Source organism: Larimichthys crocea, chromosome XI (assembly GCF_000972845.2).
Source record: "Larimichthys crocea isolate SSNF chromosome XI, L_crocea_2.0, whole genome shotgun sequence".
Taxonomy (NCBI): domain Eukaryota; kingdom Metazoa; phylum Chordata; class Actinopteri; family Sciaenidae; genus Larimichthys; species Larimichthys crocea.
Genome location: NC_040021.1, coordinates 17915911 through 17936713, shown reverse-complemented (window position 1 = coordinate 17936713; position 20803 = coordinate 17915911). Strand labels below are relative to the sequence as shown.

Below are 20803 nucleotides of genomic sequence, written 5' to 3'. Positions count from 1 at the left end.
ATGGGTTTCTTCTAATAAATGTTCATCAGTATTTCAGAGGTCATTGTTTCCCCCATTTGGATGTGTTTATCCATTATTTGTTTGCTTATCATGAAGACTGAATGTTCCAAAAATAATGTATACATATTCATACAAAATGGGAACCATTTGTGTTGTTACATCACTGTTGCGTCTACTTTATAGGCTGAGACAAGTACATGTGGGGGAAAAGAAATGCACTTCAGTAAGAGGACAAGGTACTTTAGTGAGGTCCTTTAACAATGTTTGCAGTTGCCAGTTCACCAATGTATGGGATTTAGTGGCACCTAGTGGTGCAATTGTGAATTGCAATTCTCCCCTTCCTAGTATGAAGGAAAGGTTACAGTGACTGCATGCATGAAAGCCCCTTGAGCCAGTGTGGTACAAGTGTCTGTTCTCGACTACTCTGTGGGAGACCTGCAGTATCTGCGGCTATACGTTTTCTTCTGAGATAACTAATGATTCTTATTTTCAGGTGATTATACATTCATAAAAAGTCAAAGTCAACTTTATTGTCAATGCTGCTATATGTACAGGACATACAGAGCAGTGAAATTACGTTTCCCTCTTATCCCAAACAGCATAGACATGAAGTATAAAATATAAGTAAAAGATGTAAAAAAATATATATATATAAAAAATAAAAATATACAAATATAAAAATATATACAAGCTAAAGACATCCGTGTCTAGGAAAAGATAGTAAGGAATATTGTATTCCATTTCTGTCATATTGTGTAAATCGAGCCCCCTAAATCTGACAGAATGGCTCTTTAACTAGTGTGTTGAGAAAGAAGAGCAGATTTAAAGGTGTGTGTGTATATATACATTTATTATCACACTTAAAATGTTCACAAGCAACACAGACATAATGGGTAGTGCTGATCAACAGAAAGTTCACAAGGTGATTAACTGATCTTAACTTTGAAGCTTATATAAATAAACAGCTACAACTGATGGGACCCTGAGTTAGTTTGACAGCGACATACTGTCTGTTTGTTTTTTTTTAACCTCATTTAAGTATTTGTTTTTTACATTTTATACAAATAATTTCATTTTCTATAACCACATTCAAGATAACTAAATGAAGCTTTTGTTACCAGTCAAAATTATAATCGATGTCTGCAGTTTGTTTAGTTAAACAAAACAAGGTTAACTAATATATCTAAGAACTAAACAGCATTGTGTGCATAAAAATAGACGTCCAAGCATGTCCCTATTACATTTGGTGTCCAATATAGTTCTGACTCTAGTGTTCAATATTAAATGACATTTTCAGAACATTACATGAAGAAATGCCAATCCAACACAACTGTTAGAAGACAGTTGAAATAAATCTGCTGGAACAAAGAAGTCATTAACGTCATTAAACAGGTTACATGTTGACTTACTGGGACGCCTGATGGAACCATCATCTTTTCCTTTTTCCTTTTACAAGGCAAAATGTCTGCCATGAAGACGTCTTGACATGCACTTTCTTTAAAACAAGTGTTGTGTCAGCAAAACATGTGTTTATGTCCTTTTTAAAAGAATTGTTGATGTTTAAAAAATCAAGAATGAACTTGACAGCATCTTTAGACCCTCCCTACCTCCATGCAGAACAATCTGTGATCTCCAAGCCCAATGAGAGATGAACTCTGATGATGTGGATGTGACCAGGTCATCAGGTTATTATCTCAGACTTGATTAATGTTCTCCAGAGCCACATAAAACAAATGTTTTCTCATGCTAAATAATATAAGGACTGTCTTCATGTGTAAAATTGTCTGAATGCCAAATGAACCAAATTTGACCATTATAACTCTAATCCTATTATAGTGTAAAGAAGAACTCATGCTTCCAGTTAAACAAAATCTTTAATTGCAGATATCCGGACTTATACAATGTGTTATTATATTTAATTATTCACTAGTATCTGTAATTAGTCTCCTCACACTTGTACCTGAAAAGGCAGCTTGTCGTAGCTTTTCTTAATTAAATTTTTCTTTAAATTTTTTTTTTAAAAATCAGTAAACGCTGTCTGTGTTTGTTTATCAGGTGAGCCACAGTTTCGCTGTGGTTTCACTCTGAGCAGGCAACATGAGCTGTGAGTCAGTCCCAGTCCTCTACTGGACGAGCTGGTTCTCAGTTGACACAGGTTGTGTGTTGCTGTCTGTGTGCACTGTCGGCTCAGAGGAGGCAAACTTGTTGACAATGGAAACAGATGGCCGGCTGAAGGCCTGCTCTTCCACGGGGGCGTAGTGTCTGACAAAACATTTCCACAGCTGCTTCCACACGATGTACATGAGCTCCACAAAATTCAGAGTGATGCACAGAATGGAGGTGCAGCCCATGATGTACAGGAAGATCTTCTTCTCCGTGGCTTTGGCGATGTAACAGTCCACCGTGTTGGGACAGGGATCCTGGCGGCAGCGGAGCAGCATGGGCATCTCAAAGCCGTTGTACAGGAAATAGAAAGTGAGCAGGGAGCCCACCTCGAAGGCTGTTTTACAGACCAGGCTGACAACGTAGGTGCAGAAGAGACCTCCATCAATGCTCCCTTTGTCCTTGTACAGTTTTTTCCTGTGTTTGGCCTCCCGGTGCTCCCTGTAGGCCACATGCAGGGCCACCAGCAGGGATGGGGTGGACACCATGATGAGTTGCAGGGCCCAGAGACGTGCCTGTGAGATGGGGAAGAAGTGATCAAAGCAGGCGTTCTCACAGCCCGGCTGCTCGGTGTTGCACACAAAATCCTTCTGCTCATCCTTCCACACCTGCTCGGCCGCCGCCACATACACCAAGATCCTGAAGAGAAAGACCACAGAGAGCCAGATCCGTCCAATCACAGTGGAGTACCTGTTTACCCCACTGAGGATGTTCTCCAAAAAACCCCAGTTCATCTTCCTCTCCTGTTGAGGGAGAAACCAAGAGTTAGTCGGAACTGAATACAGCACAGCCTACACAGATACCTACAATAACGTGCTTTAGATTCACAACAGATTCCTGTAAGCCATTCATTGCACCGGATCAGTCTCGTTTTTAAGACTGGTCTCAAGACCACTTTTTTAATGTCTCTGATCTTGTCTCAGTCTCAGACATTCTGGATTTTATTTCAAGACCACAACTGTGGGGTTATCACTACACTGCCTGAGCACTATCTAATTTTATTGTTTATTTTATTTATTGTTTTTTTCCTGCAGCAACTAAGTGAATCCAGTAACTAATTTTTGTTAACGGCTGTGAGCCCTCCTCCCCCCCGTTCACATGCACTCAAAGAAAGCAAATGTGGGAAACAGGAGAAGGGGAAGTTCTGGTTGTCTGAGGAGATGGCAGCCAAATATTCAAATTTACAAAACACGGAAAGACACAGCACAACACACAGCAGTCTGTAAATTCTGCACCGCCTACAGCTGTGACCACACATGCCCAAAGAGATTTGAAAAAGATTAGCTACCTAAGTAGCTCTATCCTGACTCCACCTCAAGCCTCGAGAAGGTTTTGACTTGGTCTTGGTTTAGGTGGTGGCAGATTGAGATTCACTTAGGGGATGGTCGCTTTATTCTAACAGCAACAAGATGTTGAAATTCCAGGCGACATCAGGCCATGGCTGGCGTGTGTTGATAATTTAATGAGCAATTTAATAAGATTCAGTCACTTGTTTTGGTTTTACTTTGACTTATATCATATATAGGTTAACACAGATTCAACAGAAATATGAAATATGGTGGACGAGAAAAACAGGTCAGCTCAGCACAAGATGCAATATGAGTGACAGAAGATAAACATACAAAAATAAAACTTTAAGTAAACCTGGAGTGATATAAATAAAAATATATTTCATATATATATATATATATATATAATATAAAAAATAAAATCTAAATCCAATATGTATAAGTGTACTGTCGACATATGTATATATGTACTACACAGTATATGATACAAAATAAAATTTAGAGTTGTCTTGGAAGTGTCTGTTCTGTTCTATACAGAGCTTTGTATCAGTGGTTGTTAGTAGGTTGTTGGCATAATTATATTCGTCCTCTGAATATAATCATAAGTAATCTATTATTTATTACAAATATGCACAGAATATATATATATATATATATATATATATATATATATATAATATTAATGACTTTAAAGCCGCGTCGTTGAACAGTCCGCTCTGTGTTTACTGATTACAAAGCACAGACCTCATCCACACAGTCGGCCGAAAACTACAATATGTTATTTCATCTCAATGCCAATGCTCAAATCTTATATAAAAAGCTGTGTGTGTGTGTGTGTGTGTGTGTGTGGGTTTCAAATAGAAGAGAGAATAGAAAACTTACCGGGAGTTTTGTCCTCTGTGTATTAGCAGATGGCGTCGGCTCGGTGCTGTGTCCTCCTCACCTGCAGGGCTCTGTGTCACACCTTATCTAAGCACATTCATGTCATATACACCCACATACAGCTCTGTGTGATATGATCAGCTGTATGTCACATCGCATTCTCTTTCGTTTCTATGTTTACTGTGATTTTATCAGAAATGGTATGAGAATGAACTTCCCACATCACCTGTTTGACAGCATGAAGTTAAGTGTGTGTGTGTGTGTGTGTGTGTGTGTGTGTGTGTGTGTGTGTGTGTACACAGAGAACATCACCATGGAGCCAATGCAAATAATATGTGCTGCCTGTTGTGTTCATGCTCAGTGTGGGGGAGGAGGACATCGTAAATATCATCATTATCAAATACACACACCAGCTATGTTTTATTTCCCTATTCTCCCACCTGCACTGACACATGTAACTTTGATGAGTCAGATCATGTTACTGCTGATGAATAATACATGTAGCCTCAGGCGTGTGCCTTCCTGCTGCCTGTGTCTCATGTGTGTCAGCGTTTATCTCCAGTCTGAAAATCCCGAAGCCTGTAATAATTTACTCTTATGGTGGTCCATATATATTCCAGCTGTGCTCATTCTAATCACTTTGATTGTTCAGTTCAGTGTCACTACACTATCTTCTCATGTGATTCTGGTGTAGTTGTAATGTTGTGGTATTTGTTTAGTACAAAGATAGCAGTTATCAGTCAATAAGAAAAACCAATAGGATCCCTGCAGTAGGCTATTCAAACCACTGGGAGGTGCCCAGTTAAATGGTACATCTGAGTAAAGGAAGGGAAACTGGAATACTACTATACTAGTCTACCTAGTCTAGTACGCACAGTGTAGTCTAGTCTTCTACCTAGTCTATATGAATACTACTTATCATCATACACCACTAGTTCGGGATATTTGACTTTCTGGTTAAAATTAATGGAAAATGTAAAAAGTTCTTTTTATATTATGATCAAATCAAATCAAGTTTATTTATATAGCCCTTTACAATAGCCAGACGGTACCCAAAGTGCTTTACATGAAAGCCATAGAAAAATATTATAAAAGTATGACATTTAAGAAGAAGCATGCAATGGTAATTTCTTCATCTCAAACAATTAATTGAAACAAACGCTAACAACAGTGGTGTGTACGCCACAACAAAACATGTCAGTGTCTCAGTAACTTGTCATGTGACCTTGACCATCAATCACAGCTCAACTGGACGTCTCATCCTGTGGACAAGTGGACTTATTCCAACCTGCTGATGACACTCATCATAACCTGTATATAAGAATTGCTGTGCTTTTTGTTGTCTTAAAATGAGCCCTTTATATCTACAGTTGAGAGCAAGTCCTCTTTCATAGAGGCCACCATTTTGAACCGCCATTTTTCTACAGTAGCCCAGAACAGACAAACCAAACACTGATCTACATATGGACGTTTGCTTTTTATGTATATTTGCTGCCAGAGTGTTTCCTACATGCTTGAAAGGAAAGGGCGAGGCATGGGAGAGTATTCATTTGGTTGCAATCTGCAACACCACTGGTAGCTGTCACTAAATCCTACACACTGACCCTTTAATAAAACCATCATCATTATCATCATCAAAATTTAATGGTATAGCCCAAAGTCACAAAGTACATTTGCCTCTGAGGGCTTTACAAAGTACATTTGCCTCTGAGGGCTTTACAATCTGTACAGGGAGTGACACCTTCTGTCCTCTGTCCTCGGTTCGAGTGAAGAAAACCCTTTTGTAACCCAAATGTATAATAGATGGGGACAATTACTGGCTTGCTGTTTATTGCTTCTCCACACTGTAAACCAGGGGTCTTCAACCAGGAAGAAAGTAAAAAGGATTTAAAAAAAAATGACATTAGTAAAATGCAATAAAAAAATGAAAAAAAAAAAACTACTTACAAAAAAAATTATTCCATTCGTTTGATATTATTAGTGAAGCAGAGTGGATCCATTTGTCACAGTGACGAGGCCTCGAGCTCGAGATCCTACAGCTACTCCTTCCACTTTGCAGAGGTCATCATCATATCACAGCAGCCAGGTACCTGCCATCCTGGAGCTGAAGGTTTAATAAGAATAGAAAATATAAGCCTCATCAACATCAAGGATCATAATTATACATGATCTTTTTATCAACATAAACACTAATGGTCTAATAATCCAGTATATTAATGGTATATTAAGGGTCCATGGGCTGACTCTGCTGTAACACGGTGCCTGTCATGGCGTTTCGCGCCGCTGGGGGCGCTGTGACGTCAGACGTCTTCCTCTTCTCTCCTCTTGTCCGCGCAGTCCTCTTTGACTTTCAAACATGGCCGCATTCACGGAGGCAGAAGCATAACATGAACATATCTGGAGTTGTGGTATCTCATATTTTTATTTAAAGACCTGCCAGAGGGCAGGTCCGACCCGACATGTCGGAGAAGGAGGCCGGTAAAGGGAAGGAGAGTGCCGGGGAGAAAGGTTACAGGACACCCGGGCTGAGGGGCGCGCAGACCACCACACTGTTCCGGGCCGTCAACCCCGAGCTCTTCATCAAACCTGTGAGGCCAACACTGACGTTAACGGCGGGACCCTTCAGCCAGAGTGTGACTGTGTGTGTGTACGTGATAACATGTGTCATGCTGTGTTTCCAGAACAAACCGGTGATGGCGTTTGGACTGGTCACCATCACCCTCTGTGTGGGATACCTGGGCTACATGCACGCCATGAAGGAGAACGACCAGCAGCTGTACGAGGCCATCGACAGCGAGGGAGAGAGATACATGAGGAGGAAGAGCTCCAAGTGGGACTGATGACACACACAGAGTGTGTGTGTGTGTGTGTGTGTTCTGTACGGACAGAGTGAATTAAAGCCTGGCTGGACTGAAACAAGTCGCCTGTTGTCTGCCTCTGTTCCACAGGTTGAAGTCAGGACAAGAAGCATCACATCACAGACACCATGTGCAGTGTGTCTCTGTTCATAGCATTCAGCTGGAGCTCACTGGCTTTTGGACTGTTGGTCAAGACATTTAAAGACACGTATTTCCAATAAAACGTATTAAAACAGATGATGTAATTTCACTTCACAAATGATAGAACAGTTTATGAACACACGATTATTCACTTCATAATACTCTTTGATAATCTCACTTGTGTACACGGCTTATTTGTCAGAGTCAGGCAGACTGATGGGAAGAATAACAAAAACCAAAAAGTTTTCAGCCACATAAATCAGTCAGTGTTTGTCTGCAGCTCCTCGTCATGTGTTGGGCTGGTGTGCTGCTGTACAGCTGATCTTCAGAAGAAAGGAGAACGTCCTGCACCGCTCCTCCATCATTTGGCTTTCTCATCCTGCAGACAGAAACAAACAGTGATTCAATAATCTTTCATATCTCACAGCTGGAAGGTGAAGCCTGACTACTCCTGAGGAGATCAATGAAGCGGACAGATTCATTATTTATTGAATCAAAGATTAGAGTTGGTTGCATTCAACACAGACAGAAGAGACGTGTTACCTTGATGGCATTAGCCAGCTCCTGCAGTGTTTGTTCATATCGGGCCTCCATGCCCTTCAGGTTCTCAGGTTTAACGATCTGCTTTTGAATCCCGGGGCTTCCTGCTTCTGCCACCATCTGCAGGAAGTTCTTCTCCTGAGCGTGACAACGAAAAATACTTTTTTTAAACCTAAAACAGTCACTTGAAGGTTTACTGGGACAATCATCAGTCCTGCTTTTGATTTCCATCATTGAAATTCAAACACACGGATCCATTTTTAATATTAAATCAATATATCGACATCTCCAGTAATTATGCATATAGAGTATAGAGAAATGCTTCACCTGTACTCCAAGCAGAAAGGTGAAGGCCAGGCCTGCTTTCCCCGCTCGTGCTGTTCTTCCAATCCTGAACAAAGACAGGTCAGGACAAAGGCTCAGTCAGGACATGATATGGAGGATAACCTGCAGTCCAGGTGTGAGGCGGCTCACCTGTGGATGTACGTCCTGATGTACTGCGGTGCATCATAATTCACAACACATCTGACCCCGCTGACGTCGATGCCTCTGGCAGCTGCGTCTGTGCTGATCAACCTTCAGGATGACATCATCACAGTTCATTCAAGGCTCACACTGCAAAAACACACGCACACACACACGCACACACACACACACACACACACACACACACACACACACACACACACACACACACACAGGCACCTGTGTGTAGGTACTGAGCTCTTGCTTGTAGGTTTTCATCTTGTTAGCTTTGCATCTGTATCTGTGTGATGTGTACATTTGTTGTCTGCAGTCAAAGTTACTGAGTCACTTCTTTATAATGATTCCGATTCTGTCTCTGTTCTGCTGGATTTGGGTCAAATAGAACATGGAGCCGTGACAGGCTGGATTTAATTTGAAAAATAATATTTCACCAGAGCTGAAATTCTGGTGAAATATTTAAGACTTGATCAAATCCAGTGCTGACTTATCAGCTGTTTTTTTTCAGCTAATATCCTCTTGCTGTATGCAGCACTTCAGGTTTGAACATCTGTAATGCTTGGCAGATGTCAAGGACACATGGTAATATCATGCTGCTAAACATATCATACCTTCACTGAGCTGAATTTTCTGCCTCGTGAACATTTTTCATCCTCAGAGTAGCAGTCTAAGACTGATATCATGTAATCATTAAAGTCTGTGTAAAGTAAGAATAAATGTGTTCTGAGTTTGTCAGACCAAAGAAGAAAGTGTAAGCACCCAGCCAAATTTGAATGATTAAAAATATGTATGCTCAGGGTGGCCTCAGCGTGCCATTGAACCATCCTTTGGGACCGGCCCACAAAATCCTGGACTGGTGAAAAACAGTTGGAACCTCTAACTCCACATTATTATTATCCACAGTATTTTCACATTTTTAGCAACTATTTTCCAACATATTTAATGTATTTTGAAAGAAATCTCAGAATTGCCCTTTACACTGACTTTAATATTTCTTTGGATAACTGGTGACTTGGTCCTTAGGACTGGTTGATGTTAATCTGAAATATGCAGATGTATAGTATATATGATGGACTAAGTCCAGTGTCAGATTTAGAGGACTCTATTTACAGAATGTGATATTCATAATTCTGTTTTCATTAGTGTATGATAACCTGAAAATAAGTATCATGATTTTGTTACCTTTGACTTTACATCTACAGATACTGCTGGTATCAGCCATGTTGAACCACCATGTTTCTACAGCAGCCCAGAGCAGACAAACTAAACACTGGCTCTAGACAGATTTCAGGTTTCTCCTTCATGCTAGAAAGTATAGGGTGATGTGACTGGGCTTCAATCCACAACTACACCATAGTAAATGTTGACAGACTACTGTCTGTAAACAGGTATACAAATATCACATGTATGCACACAGACACTCACAGTTGGATCTTTCCTTGTTCAAATTCCTTCAGCGTCTTCTTCCTCTCACCAGGAGAGAGTCTGGAGGAGAACTCAGCAGCCTGAATTCCACCAAAGAGCTGCACCAGCAGGTAAAGTCTGAGGAGGAGAACACAGTCAGAGCATGCTGAAAGAGCGTACAGCACGTGACAGTTCAAGAAATGTCTTCTTCAACCTGTGTGCAGTCTCTCTGGAGTTGGTGAAACAGAGGATGGGGCTGAGCTTCATGCGCAGGATGAAGTGGAGGATGAGGAGGGGCTTTTTGCTTAACGTGCAGGGCACATAATACTCCTAAAAATACAAAGATCATCAGTAGTCATTAGCAAAGTGACCCAATTCCCTGACAGTTTCATCCATCCTGGAGGTCAAAGGTCATCGCTTACCGTCAGGCCTTGGGGGAAGTCAAAGCGGTCTTGTTTCTGGGTGGGGGTTGCTGATGAGGCGCTGGACTGACCGTGGATGGAGCTGAAGAGCCTGGGCTGGTGGAGGCCCAGCTGCTGCAGCTTCTCTGGGTTCTGTGTGAGCGTGGCAGAAAACAGCAGCTTCTGCAGCGGCATCTGAGGAGGAGACAGGCTGAGAGAGAAACACATTTAACACTCCATCCAGATCTTACCTACAGTAAAAGATACACCAACCAACACCTCCACATCTGCTGCAACATTAACACTTTATGTTGTCTTTGTTCAATCTACACCCGTGCTGTAGTAACTGTCTCTGTCTGTGGTGTGTTGCAGATTTCACAGGCTGCTGTGTGTTTTCTTTTGAACGTGATTTGCAAATAAACGTTTGTGGTTTAAGAAATTTTAAAACTTCATTTAAAATTTGAATCACGGAAGATTTGGCTTCTTCTCCCAGACAGACACAACTTTTCCTCACTCTCCTGCATTCATTTGCTTGATGTAAAGGAGGGGCTGACAGCAGTTAAAAAAAAAAACTTAGATCACAAATGAGTGATTGGTTTAATTTTACATATAATCACAGTAATGATGTTAACAAGGAAATCAGACAATTCACTGGCATTTTAGTGATATCCCCAAAAGCATTGAAAAAGTGTTCTTGAGACCGGTCTCAGACCAATCCTGAGTACTACAAAACTGATCTGAGCACAGACAGAAATGTAAAAAGGACAGTCTGTTTCCCCCTGCTTCCAGTCTTTATGCTAAGCTAGACTAAACCCCCCCCCCCCCCCCCCCGGACACACACACACACACACACACACACACACTCACCTGGCCGCTGTGATGTATGCCGGCTCAGTCCGCCTAAACATGGACATGGTCTCTGATCCACTTCCTGATCTGTACACCGCCTTTACCACCTGACTGAGCCAAGACTGGTGCATGCTGTCAATCATCCTGTCAGCCTCGTCAATGATCTGGAATGAAAGCACACATTTTAATTAAGTACAACAGTCTAGTAGTCGTAGTGGTCTGTGGACTTGAGAGTCAGTTATATCTCTGCAGCTTTTACTACTTGAACTCACCAGAAACCTGAGGTGTTCCAGACAGAAGCCAGAGTTCTTGTTGATATGATCGACCAGTCGACCTGGAGTAGCCACAACAATGTCTGCTAGACTGCGTCTCATGCCGCCTCTGGAAGAAAAAAGACCAATCAGAGCAAGAAGAATTCTTTATTATTAGAATTAATGTACAAACATCAACTCCTCCTTCAAATACCAGCTGAATAAGACAAGTTCTTCATCGACTTTGGCGCCCCTGGTGCTAATATATATAAAACGCCATGCAGAAAAACAAAACAAACCGCATCACCTGAAAGAATCAGCAGCACAGTGTTCCTCTAACAAAACAATAACTGAATTCATGATGGACACTGCTACAGCCTGACATGGTCTGATAGGACCTCTGCTTAATTCTGGCTTATGTTAGCAAATCTTAGATACATACTGATATGTCACTGACTTTCATGATTCAGTTTAATATATTTATTATTATCCTAGAAGAACCACCACAGTGGCTTTTCAACACAACTGACACAGTCTCACTTTAAGAGATTTATTTGCATGATGTCACTACTTTTTCAATGAAACGTCTATTAGCATGAGCCGGCACACAGGGCAAGGTGGATTACTGTACAAGCAACTGTAGATTGGACTTGAATTATCTCAGAGCAATTTTATATATATTTATATTTTCAACTGCTGATGAATGAAGACAAGCAGCCAAACATGAAGTAAAAATACTCAAATTCTCTTTTTTTTTATATCTAAACTAATATCTATGTGATCAAGTAGGAGTAAAGTCAATTAAATCAGATTAAATGACACACTTTTGGTACTTGATCATTTTTATAATAATCAATATGAAATCCAAATTCACATATTTAATCATCAAACCTTAGATATTCATTATTTGTTTCTTCCAGACAGAATCCAGATAACTAGTAACAAGTAAAAACTGGTTGTAGCATTTCACTTCTGTTAGAGTACAGAAGGTCAAAGGACTCATTATACTGGTTCCCAAATTGTTTACACCATGCACCATCTGAAAATAAACAGCTCCACCATTCTAATATAAAGATATATAATAAAAATTAAATATTACTCCTAATATTTACAGTTTGGAATCATTGAAAAAAAAAGTACCACAACAGCAAGTACCTTAAAATTGCACAGATGGTGCAGTATAATACTACAGTGGATTTACTTCAATACATTTCATCAGTGACATAAATGCTTCATGATGACGCTCCACCCTCACGTGTCTTCATACACTAACATGTAGTTCCCATGAGGCTGGACTCACCTGAGTTCTGACAGTGAAGCCTGCTCTGCAGCGAAGGTCTTCTGTCCAGCCAGCATCACCACTTTGAGAGTGGTTCCCTCAGCGTACGATGTGAACACTTTGCAAACCTGTGCAGGAGAACATGTGAGCTGAGCTCTGCTGTGGTGTGAACTGGATAACTGGACTGTGTGATCCAGACTCTGTTTTGAAAGAATCTGACCTGCTGGGCGAGCTCCTTGGTGGGCAACACAGCCAAAGCCCGGACTTCACACACCACCCGCTCCATCAGCACCTCATGGAAGAGACAATTGGAGAGGCTTTCTACATGTTCCTTCTTCACACATACAGCAGTGTCTGTACATTTTGTATGCATGCCTTGCTACTTAGAGGATGGGCAGCTCACCTGAATGACAGGCATGACAAATGCAAGTGTCTTGCCGCTGCCTGTTGGTGCGGACACACAAATATCTCTGGGCTTGTAGCCGCCTCGTCCAATCAGCAGGCCCTGATGTGCGCTCTCTAAGATGGCTGGGATGACCTCCGTTTGCACTGTGAAAGGTCACAGTATTCTTCACACGTTTGATTCATTTCTCTAGTGTACACTTAATACACCAACAGTTCCAAAACATCTTCAACAGCATCTTTTCAAAGCAAACACTGTTCAGAGTGACAAACATATGAAGTAATAGCAATACTAAGAGTTAGTTTGGATTTATTGAAGGTTTGTTATATTGATCTATCCTCACTGCAAAGCCATCAGACTTCTTTCACAAAACCAGAAAGTTACATCACAGAACACGGGAGTTGCTGGTCTACCGCTGCCTTGATTTGAAACAGCTAAACTTAGTTCAGATCTGAACTAACGTGTAAAAAAACACATTTACACAATAACAGAAATAAATAAATCAATCAAGGCAGCCGTAGACCAGCAGCTCCCATGTTCTGCGATGTACCATTCTGTTTTTGTCAAAGAAGTCTGGTGGCTTTGGAGTGAAGATGGAAAGCTTCAGTTTTCTGTTAGGAAGGGCTGTCTGAAATAAAAATACTGTTTAGCTTCTGACCGCTGTCTACTGTAGGTAACACCCTCCATGGATGAGAGCCTAAATAAAAAAAACACTTCCACACTTCAATAAATGTGAGTGAAATAATTCTGGCTTATTCTCAACCACTTTGAGAACTTTGGAAACTGGCTGTTGAATACATTCATAACTTCAGTCTGCATCATTACCTGGAAAAAAGTGCTGAATTCCATTATTTTGTAACTTTTTCACGAGCGGAGCACACAGTCCTGGGATGTCAGAGACGGGGACCAGGTTACTTTTAATGTCTCTGTGAATCACATCAGGCTGAGCGAGCCACTGAGGCAGGACTCTGTGGACCTGTGGACAGACGAACACACACACTGTGGATGAGAACATTGACCCCCCCCTGACCCTCTAACACCATTAACAGAATCACTGTACCTTTTGGACAGGTTTGTTCTCAAATCCTCCCAGAACTGTGAACCCAGTTGGAGCAGAAGTCTTCTCTGTGGTTTGTTTTTGTGTTTTATCTTCTGTCTCCACGTCCTCTCCTCCTGCTGCGTCCTTCTGTCCGTCTGTTCCAGTCACAGTGTCTGAAAGACCTGTAGTGAAAGTAAAACCACTGACTTTAAAAGTCACTTTAAAGAGTTACAGTGACTTGAGCAGGAGTACATTACTTTTCATCCCTAGTTTGAACTTTTAATTGATATTAATGAACATCACAATATTGAGCAAATCCTCTGAGATGACACTTTTAACCACTTTACTCAGTCCTAATCTGCAGGGTTTTATATAACGAAAAACATCATTTTTTCTGAGCGTGTCTTTTAAAGATTTTTTTTTTTTTGCCTTTTATGCCTCTATTGATAGTACAGCTGAAGATGGGGGACCAGGGGCCAGCTGCAGCGAGGACTATAGCCTCTTACACACGGGGCGGTCGCTTAACCCACTACGCTACCGAGCGCCCCCTGAGCGTGTCTTTTATCAGTTTTTCTCGATGAGTGTATGCCGCTGAGAGAGTGAGAAAAAAAAAAAAAAAACTACTTCTAGTAGATTTCTTAGAGCTTTAAAAATGTCAGATGATTTTCTTTTTAATTTTTTAAACTAATAAAATAAAGGAATTGTTTAATAAGGCTGCTTAAATTTGGTTATTATAGAGTTGTGATACATAGTGTGATTCTACACATAAGAGTAAGTTTTAAACAATGGGAGGACTAGGTACAACTATAACCAACTCAGATGCAAAAAGTGTACAGAGACCACAAAATCTAAAAAAAATATATATATTTTTTTAAGTTACATTTTTCCATTTCTGTGTTGAGTTTAGACTTCATATTCATTCAGATTTCTCTTACAGTCTGTTCAGTATATCGTACATTTCTGATCTCTCTGAGTTCATAACTGCAAGTGACTTGTTTCACTTTAAAGATAATGATTTGATCCATTGTTCATATTAAAACAACATAAACACTGGTAGCCAACCAGAGATCTGCAGTCTAAAATGAGCAGAACATGAAGTCACTGATCACATAAATGATTTGATATGTCAACATAATGTATGAGTGCGCACAAGAACCAGCACATACCTGACTGGTCCTTCTTCTTTTTCTTCTTCTTCTGTTTCTCATTTGCTCCTTTCTTGTCCTTCATCTTCTCTTTGACCGGCTCATCTTGGCTGTCAGAGTCCGACCCAAACAAAGGTTCTGCTTCTGATTTCCTCTTTTTCTGGCCTTGACGCTCTTGATTGCGGTCCTCGTCAGCTTTTCTTTCCTTTTTGATGTCCTGCTGTTCTGTCTGTCCTTCAGGTCGCAGTCGTCTCGGTTCTGTCAAACTCTGTCTCTGCTTCTCTTTTGCCTTCTGCTGCAGTTTAGCCAGCAACGCCTGAGACCGAGACTCCTTGGAGGCGCTCTCGTTTTCCTCCTCTCCAAGATATCTGAGAGCAACGTGACAAAATTGAATGTCATGTTACAGATTCTTCACTTCCATCAAAGCACAGCAGCTTTTGGCCCATTTAGTAGCCTGTGATGTTTGAGCTATACAGTTCTGATGAACTAGTCATGCAAGACTATTCTTTACCATACTAGACAGATGGCTAACGTTACTTACACTAATACGTAGTTAATACTACATTACAGTGACTGCTAGATGACGGTAGAATTTGAATAGAAATTCAGGTTTGAAGTGAAATAGTAGCTGAATGTTACATTGCAGTGATCTGCTGCTGCTCTGTTTATTACAGTGTGCTGCAGATGACAACATGATGACAGTCACTACACTCACGGCTCAAAGACTAACAGTGATGACTGGAATGTGCCCAAACAAAGAAGAGGAAAAACAAGAAGAAACATGAGATCGTAGAAAAGATGAAGACTGAGATGAGGAGAGCAGAGAGAGAAGTGAAACATACAGGAGACAAAACATTATGATCCATATTGTTTTTATTTGTGCTGTTAGTAAATCTTCATAAATCATGTTTTCAGCACAAATCTGCCAGTTTAAATGTTTTAATGTCTAAAATAAATAATGGTTACTCTGTGTGCCAAAATATAATTTGAACTCCTTTCAGTGATTATGTATTAATATACATAATACATGTATTTTGTGCATTTTAACAAAGATTAAAGGTCCAGTGTGTAGAAGCATCTAGTGGTGTAATCGCTGCATTGCAATCTCCTCACATCACCCTCACCTCCCTAGTATAAAGAAGAAACAACATTTAAAAGGTCCCTGTCTAGAGTCAGGATTTAGTTTGTCTGGGCTACTGTAGAAACATGGTGTTTAAACATGGCGGCCTCCAAGAAAGAGGAGCCGCTCCCACTGTACAGTAGATATAAAAGGATGATTTTAAGTAACAAAAACAAAAACATGATTATACATGCATGAAAACATACTTATGAATATTATATTCTATGCCTGCCTTATTTTGAAAATAAAGGCCCCAGATCTGACACACTGGACCTTTAATTGCCTGTTAATATGTCACGCTCATCGGCTTGATCTAGAACAGAAATCAAGAAAACTTTAGTGCATATTAGTTTTGCTATGTGATGTGTAAAATGTTGTGGCTGCTACATGAAGTAACGTGACATAATAACTGACGTATAATATAATAAACGTACCTGTTGACATGAAACAGAGACATTTCAGCAGAGATGAGGCTGTAAACGCTCACTTTATTCACTTCAAATGGACTACAAAAGCCACAACTCTCTCATGTGTTCCTCCAATGTGTCTTCATCTTAGACGCGGATTGATGACGTCCCTCGAGCTAGTCGCATTTTCACCCGTCACCCATCGGGCGCGTCTATATTAACTTTATTTTTAAATTAAGATAAACAAACTAGTTCTGCGTTCGGACGCTTTTGCACTTACACGAGCTATTAAATATTTTGTCACGATTAAAAATAAATAAATATCAGTCGCTACTAAAACTAGTCCAACCGGTTTTTTGGTCACGTCAGGTCACGTGGATCAGTCCGCCCGATGACGTTGACCAATCAAATAAAAGCGGAGCAGATTTTGAACGGTGAAGGCAGTCAGCAGTGCGCTCGCTCGCTCGCTCGCTCGCGCGCTGCACTTTTTAGGCGTAATATTTTTAGGCGGGTAACTATCCGAAAGAAAGATGACAGAAGAGTCGGCCGTTAAGGTCTGTGTTCGAGTCCGCCCGCTCATAGCGAGGTAAGTCTGAAGCAACAGTCGGTTACTGAGCGGAGTCCCGGTCTGCAGCTGACTAACGTCTAACGACTAACGTCAGCCTCAGTCTGAAGCCTTCGGTCTGTGTTTCATTGTTTCATTGTGTAGCTATTGACAATAAAACATTGCTCTAACGTTACTGTGAACTTTATTTATTCATGTATTTACTGGACTAACCTGACGTTAATGCTGCGGAGCTTATTGTCTGCATGTGAATGACAGTTACATACTTTGGATATTTGAACCGTTGTTGTTGGAACAAACGTCACGACGTCACGTCCTGAGATGGCGCCGTTAAGTCTGGTGACGTTATTCAGCCCACTGTGGAACATAAAGGCTACGTTTACACGTAGCCGGGTATGTTGAGAAACGAATATTTCCCTCCCTCCGTTTTCCAAAATAACATCGTGCACATAGCATCGTCTTCAAAAAAGTCAACCCGCATAAATACGCCATCGAGCGCCGTCATAACTACGCCAAGCCTGTGGGTGGCAGTGTAGGAAGAAGGCGAATCCTCTGCAAGCCAATCAGAATAATGCTTCCATGAGCATCGTCATAGCAACAAGTAAACATTGGTCGCACTTTTGGCGCATCCGCTGCCTAAAACTCCGTTTATCTCAGTTTACACGCAAACGCAAAACCGGAGTTTTCCAGAATCTCCACTCTAGCCGGAGTTTTTAGAAAGATTCGTTTTCAGAGGCGAATTCACCGTTTGCGTGTAAAAGATAGGTACAAACGAAGGGAAATGTCTCCGTTTTTAAAAATACCCGTGTACGTGTAAACGGGGCCTTAGGAACACAGCTCTGTCTGCAGCTGTATCCATGGACATTTTATCTGTGTCCTATCCTTAAAGACAACATGGATACCAAGTCTATGTCAAAGCTAACTGATTTCATGTGTAAATGCAAATTTAAACTCTGTACTGAAACACACTGCATGTTTTTGTTTTGTTTTTTTACTACAAATTAATTAAAAATGTGTTTTGTTGTTTCTCCGAGAGTCCTGCCTAAACTCCAGTCATCTGGAACAGATTTTACGGAGTTCTATCAGTCCAATTGTTGTTCAGACGCATCAGTCTGAACCTCTAACAGACATTACCATCCATACACACAGCCAGGCTGTGAGCGCAGTGTCAAAAAGATTCAGACATACTCATGTAAAGATTTTAGTGAGCTGATATACACAGGGCTCACCTCACAATTGATAATTGTGACTCTATCTTTTGTCTAATAATAAGATGTGACCTCTTGTTACTATACATTGTTTCCACAATACATTAATCAAGACACCATTGTCTGATGTCATTACATAATAACTGAGGATGCCATTCAGAACAAAACCGATGTTCTCCTCCAGATCTTACGTTTTGTTTTTTTGCAATCAAATTTTAATTTTCATTAGGTCCAACAGAAATATTCCAGGGAATACAATATACATGTACAATATTATTAGGATGGATTCTCAAAGAAAGACAGTTGGCCCAAGACATAAGAACGTGTCATGGGAAAGAATGCAGTGACAAGAGTAATAATGACAATAAGAAACATTTTGTTGTAGCTGATTCTTTAGCAATCCATCCTCTAATGAATTCTCACAGAATGACATAAACTTTGTCTCTTGTTAAGACTTACAGAGTTAATGTTTCCTTCTTGAATGTGTTTGTTTGTTTCAGGGAAGAGGGTGCAGAGAACACAGAGCCTGTCGAGCTGTTTTGGAAAGCAGATAAGAAATCAATTCATCAGATCGATGATGGGAATTCCACTAAGAGCTTTAGTTTCGGTATGTTTTGCAGCACGTACAGGATAAAGAAATGTGTTGGATGATTTGGTTCCTTTGACACATTTACTATGAAGTCATCTGCTGTACACTTATGTTCCTCCTCTGTTGTTCACAGACCGAGTGTTCACTGCTGAAGAAACGACCAACCAGCTGTACCAGGACATCGCAAAGCCTCTGGTCGTTTCATCTGTTCAAGGATACAATGGTATGTCATGTAAAGTGAACACAGCGAGTTGTTTCATACACTCCGTGTAACTGCATGGAGTTTATTTTGTGCACCTGTTCTGTGTTTGATCTACAGGCACCATATTTGCTTATGGGCAGACTTCTTCTGGTAAGACTTTCACCATGATGGGGAGTGATCGCTTTCCTGGCGTGATTCCGCTCGCTGTGGAAGACGTCTTCCAAACCATTAAAAACGTAAGGACTATTTCACAATTGAATCATGCCACAGTTGTGCAATCACAGTTTGTTTTAACCAATGACTTTTTTTTTTTTTTTTTGCCCAAAGTGTCCAAAGAAGGAGTTCCTTCTCAGGGTTTCTTACATGGAGATCTACAATGAAACAGTGACTGATCTGCTCGTTGACAGCTGGAAAAGAAAACCACTGGAAGTCCGAGAGACAATCAATGTAAGTGGAGGTTTGATGCCGTTTATCAAATCACACACATAACTTTAAAGTTAAAAAAATCACATCCTGTTGGCCGAGAAGCCTGAAAATGAAATCCGCAGCATTAGACATGACACTATGATGAAATACATTTGATTTACGATGACACATTGTAATAAAATTTGCATAATTCAAACTAAAATATTGATATAACTGATATATACAGAAAAGGTCCTTCTGTAACTGTTTAACATTTTAGCTGATTCATGACTCACTTGATGTTGCATTGAACTGCAAAAAGAGTAATGGAGGAGAGAGGATACAGATGATCTTTGGCCGAGTACAGACACTGACTCACAGACAGCAGGCTGTTACTGACAGAATTAACATGAATTAGCGACAGGTGATAAAAGTAAAAATAAGGAGTGATCTCAGCTCGGGGTTTGGAGGCTACATGAGGAAGACTAGAGGGGATAAAGTTAGAAATGCTAATAGGGTTGCATTATGGGGGAAAGTTAGGATATATTAGCCTCTGGAGAGGCTCTCCTCACTTGAGAATCACTTGAGATGATTTAGAATTTTCTCCTGTGCCTTAGCTCTATAGGAAGACGGAGCACTGAATGGCAGTAATCCTGAAAAGATGAACTTTGATTGTGTGTTGATGATCACTGTGTGCAGAAAAACATCTTTGTGGCTGACCTCACGGAGGAGCTGGTTACCTCTCCTGCACAAGCCCTGGCCTGGATTCGCAAAGGAGAAAGTAGGATCTGATGTTATTGTCATACATGAGTCATCCATACAGAGCGTGCTTTGCAGACTGTAACAACCAATGTGTTTTCTGCTCACTCTGCCTCTGTAGAGAACCGTCACTACGGAAAGACAAAGATGAACCAGCGGAGCAGTCGTTCACACACCATTTTTCGAATGGTAAGCAACACCACAACATACAGTAACGTGCAGGATTCTGGGAAATGTGGATTTCTGATAATTTTAGTTGTTGTTTTTGTTTTTTTCAGATCCTGGAGAGTCGAGAGAGAAGTGACCCAGCGTCAGGGGAAAACGCTGACGGAGCCATTATCGTGTCTCATTTGGTAAGCTAGTTCCTATCATTGGCTTGTTTTCAACCGTGTGTGTGTGATAATTTATGTGGTCACCTGCT

At 40.7% G+C, this 20803-nt stretch overlaps 4 protein-coding genes across 4 annotated transcripts in view; 2 read left to right on the top strand and 2 right to left on the bottom strand.

Moving 5' to 3' along the window:
- Positions 1–1128: 1128 nt before the first annotated feature.
- On the bottom strand, positions 1129–4719 carry gjb7 (gap junction protein beta 7). The gene is made up of 3 exons (XM_019257494.2): positions 4335–4719; positions 2772–2906; positions 1129–2678 (listed from the first exon to the last, which is right to left on the bottom strand). The coding sequence occupies exons 2-3, from the start codon at positions 2895–2897 to the stop codon at positions 2124–2126; spliced, it is 681 nt and encodes a 226-aa protein (XP_019113039.1). The 5' UTR covers positions 2898–2906; positions 4335–4719; the 3' UTR covers positions 1129–2123.
- Positions 4720–6666: 1947 nt separating this feature from the next.
- On the top strand, positions 6667–7427 carry smim8 (small integral membrane protein 8). The gene is made up of 2 exons (XM_010754300.3): positions 6667–6922; positions 7016–7427. Exons 1-2 carry the CDS (start codon positions 6794–6796, stop codon positions 7172–7174), a joined length of 288 nt encoding a protein of 95 aa, XP_010752602.1. The 5' UTR covers positions 6667–6793; the 3' UTR covers positions 7175–7427.
- ddx51 (DEAD (Asp-Glu-Ala-Asp) box polypeptide 51) lies at positions 7404–16962 on the bottom strand. The gene is made up of 16 exons (XM_010754301.3): positions 16682–16962; positions 15149–15495; positions 14004–14164; positions 13769–13919; positions 12944–13089; positions 12761–12832; positions 12562–12668; positions 11283–11391; positions 11029–11174; positions 10183–10372; positions 9975–10090; positions 9782–9898; positions 8348–8449; positions 8201–8264; positions 7877–8011; positions 7404–7712 (listed from the first exon to the last, which is right to left on the bottom strand). Exons 1-16 carry the CDS (start codon positions 16702–16704, stop codon positions 7695–7697), a joined length of 2004 nt encoding a protein of 667 aa, XP_010752603.1. The 5' UTR covers positions 16705–16962; the 3' UTR covers positions 7404–7694.
- Positions 16963–17074: 112 nt separating this feature from the next.
- cenpe (centromere protein E) overlaps positions 17075–20803 on the top strand; it is a 28705-nt gene continuing 24976 nt past the window's right edge. Inside the window, exons 1-8 of the mRNA XM_027284292.1 lie at positions 17075–17240; positions 18928–19034; positions 19150–19239; positions 19336–19454; positions 19546–19665; positions 20323–20404; positions 20504–20571; positions 20661–20735. Of these exons, the coding sequence (XP_027140093.1) occupies positions 17185–17240; positions 18928–19034; positions 19150–19239; positions 19336–19454; positions 19546–19665; positions 20323–20404; positions 20504–20571; positions 20661–20735 (717 nt within the window). The 5' untranslated portion in view covers positions 17075–17184. The remainder of the gene's footprint in view (positions 17241–18927; positions 19035–19149; positions 19240–19335; positions 19455–19545; positions 19666–20322; positions 20405–20503; positions 20572–20660; positions 20736–20803) is intronic.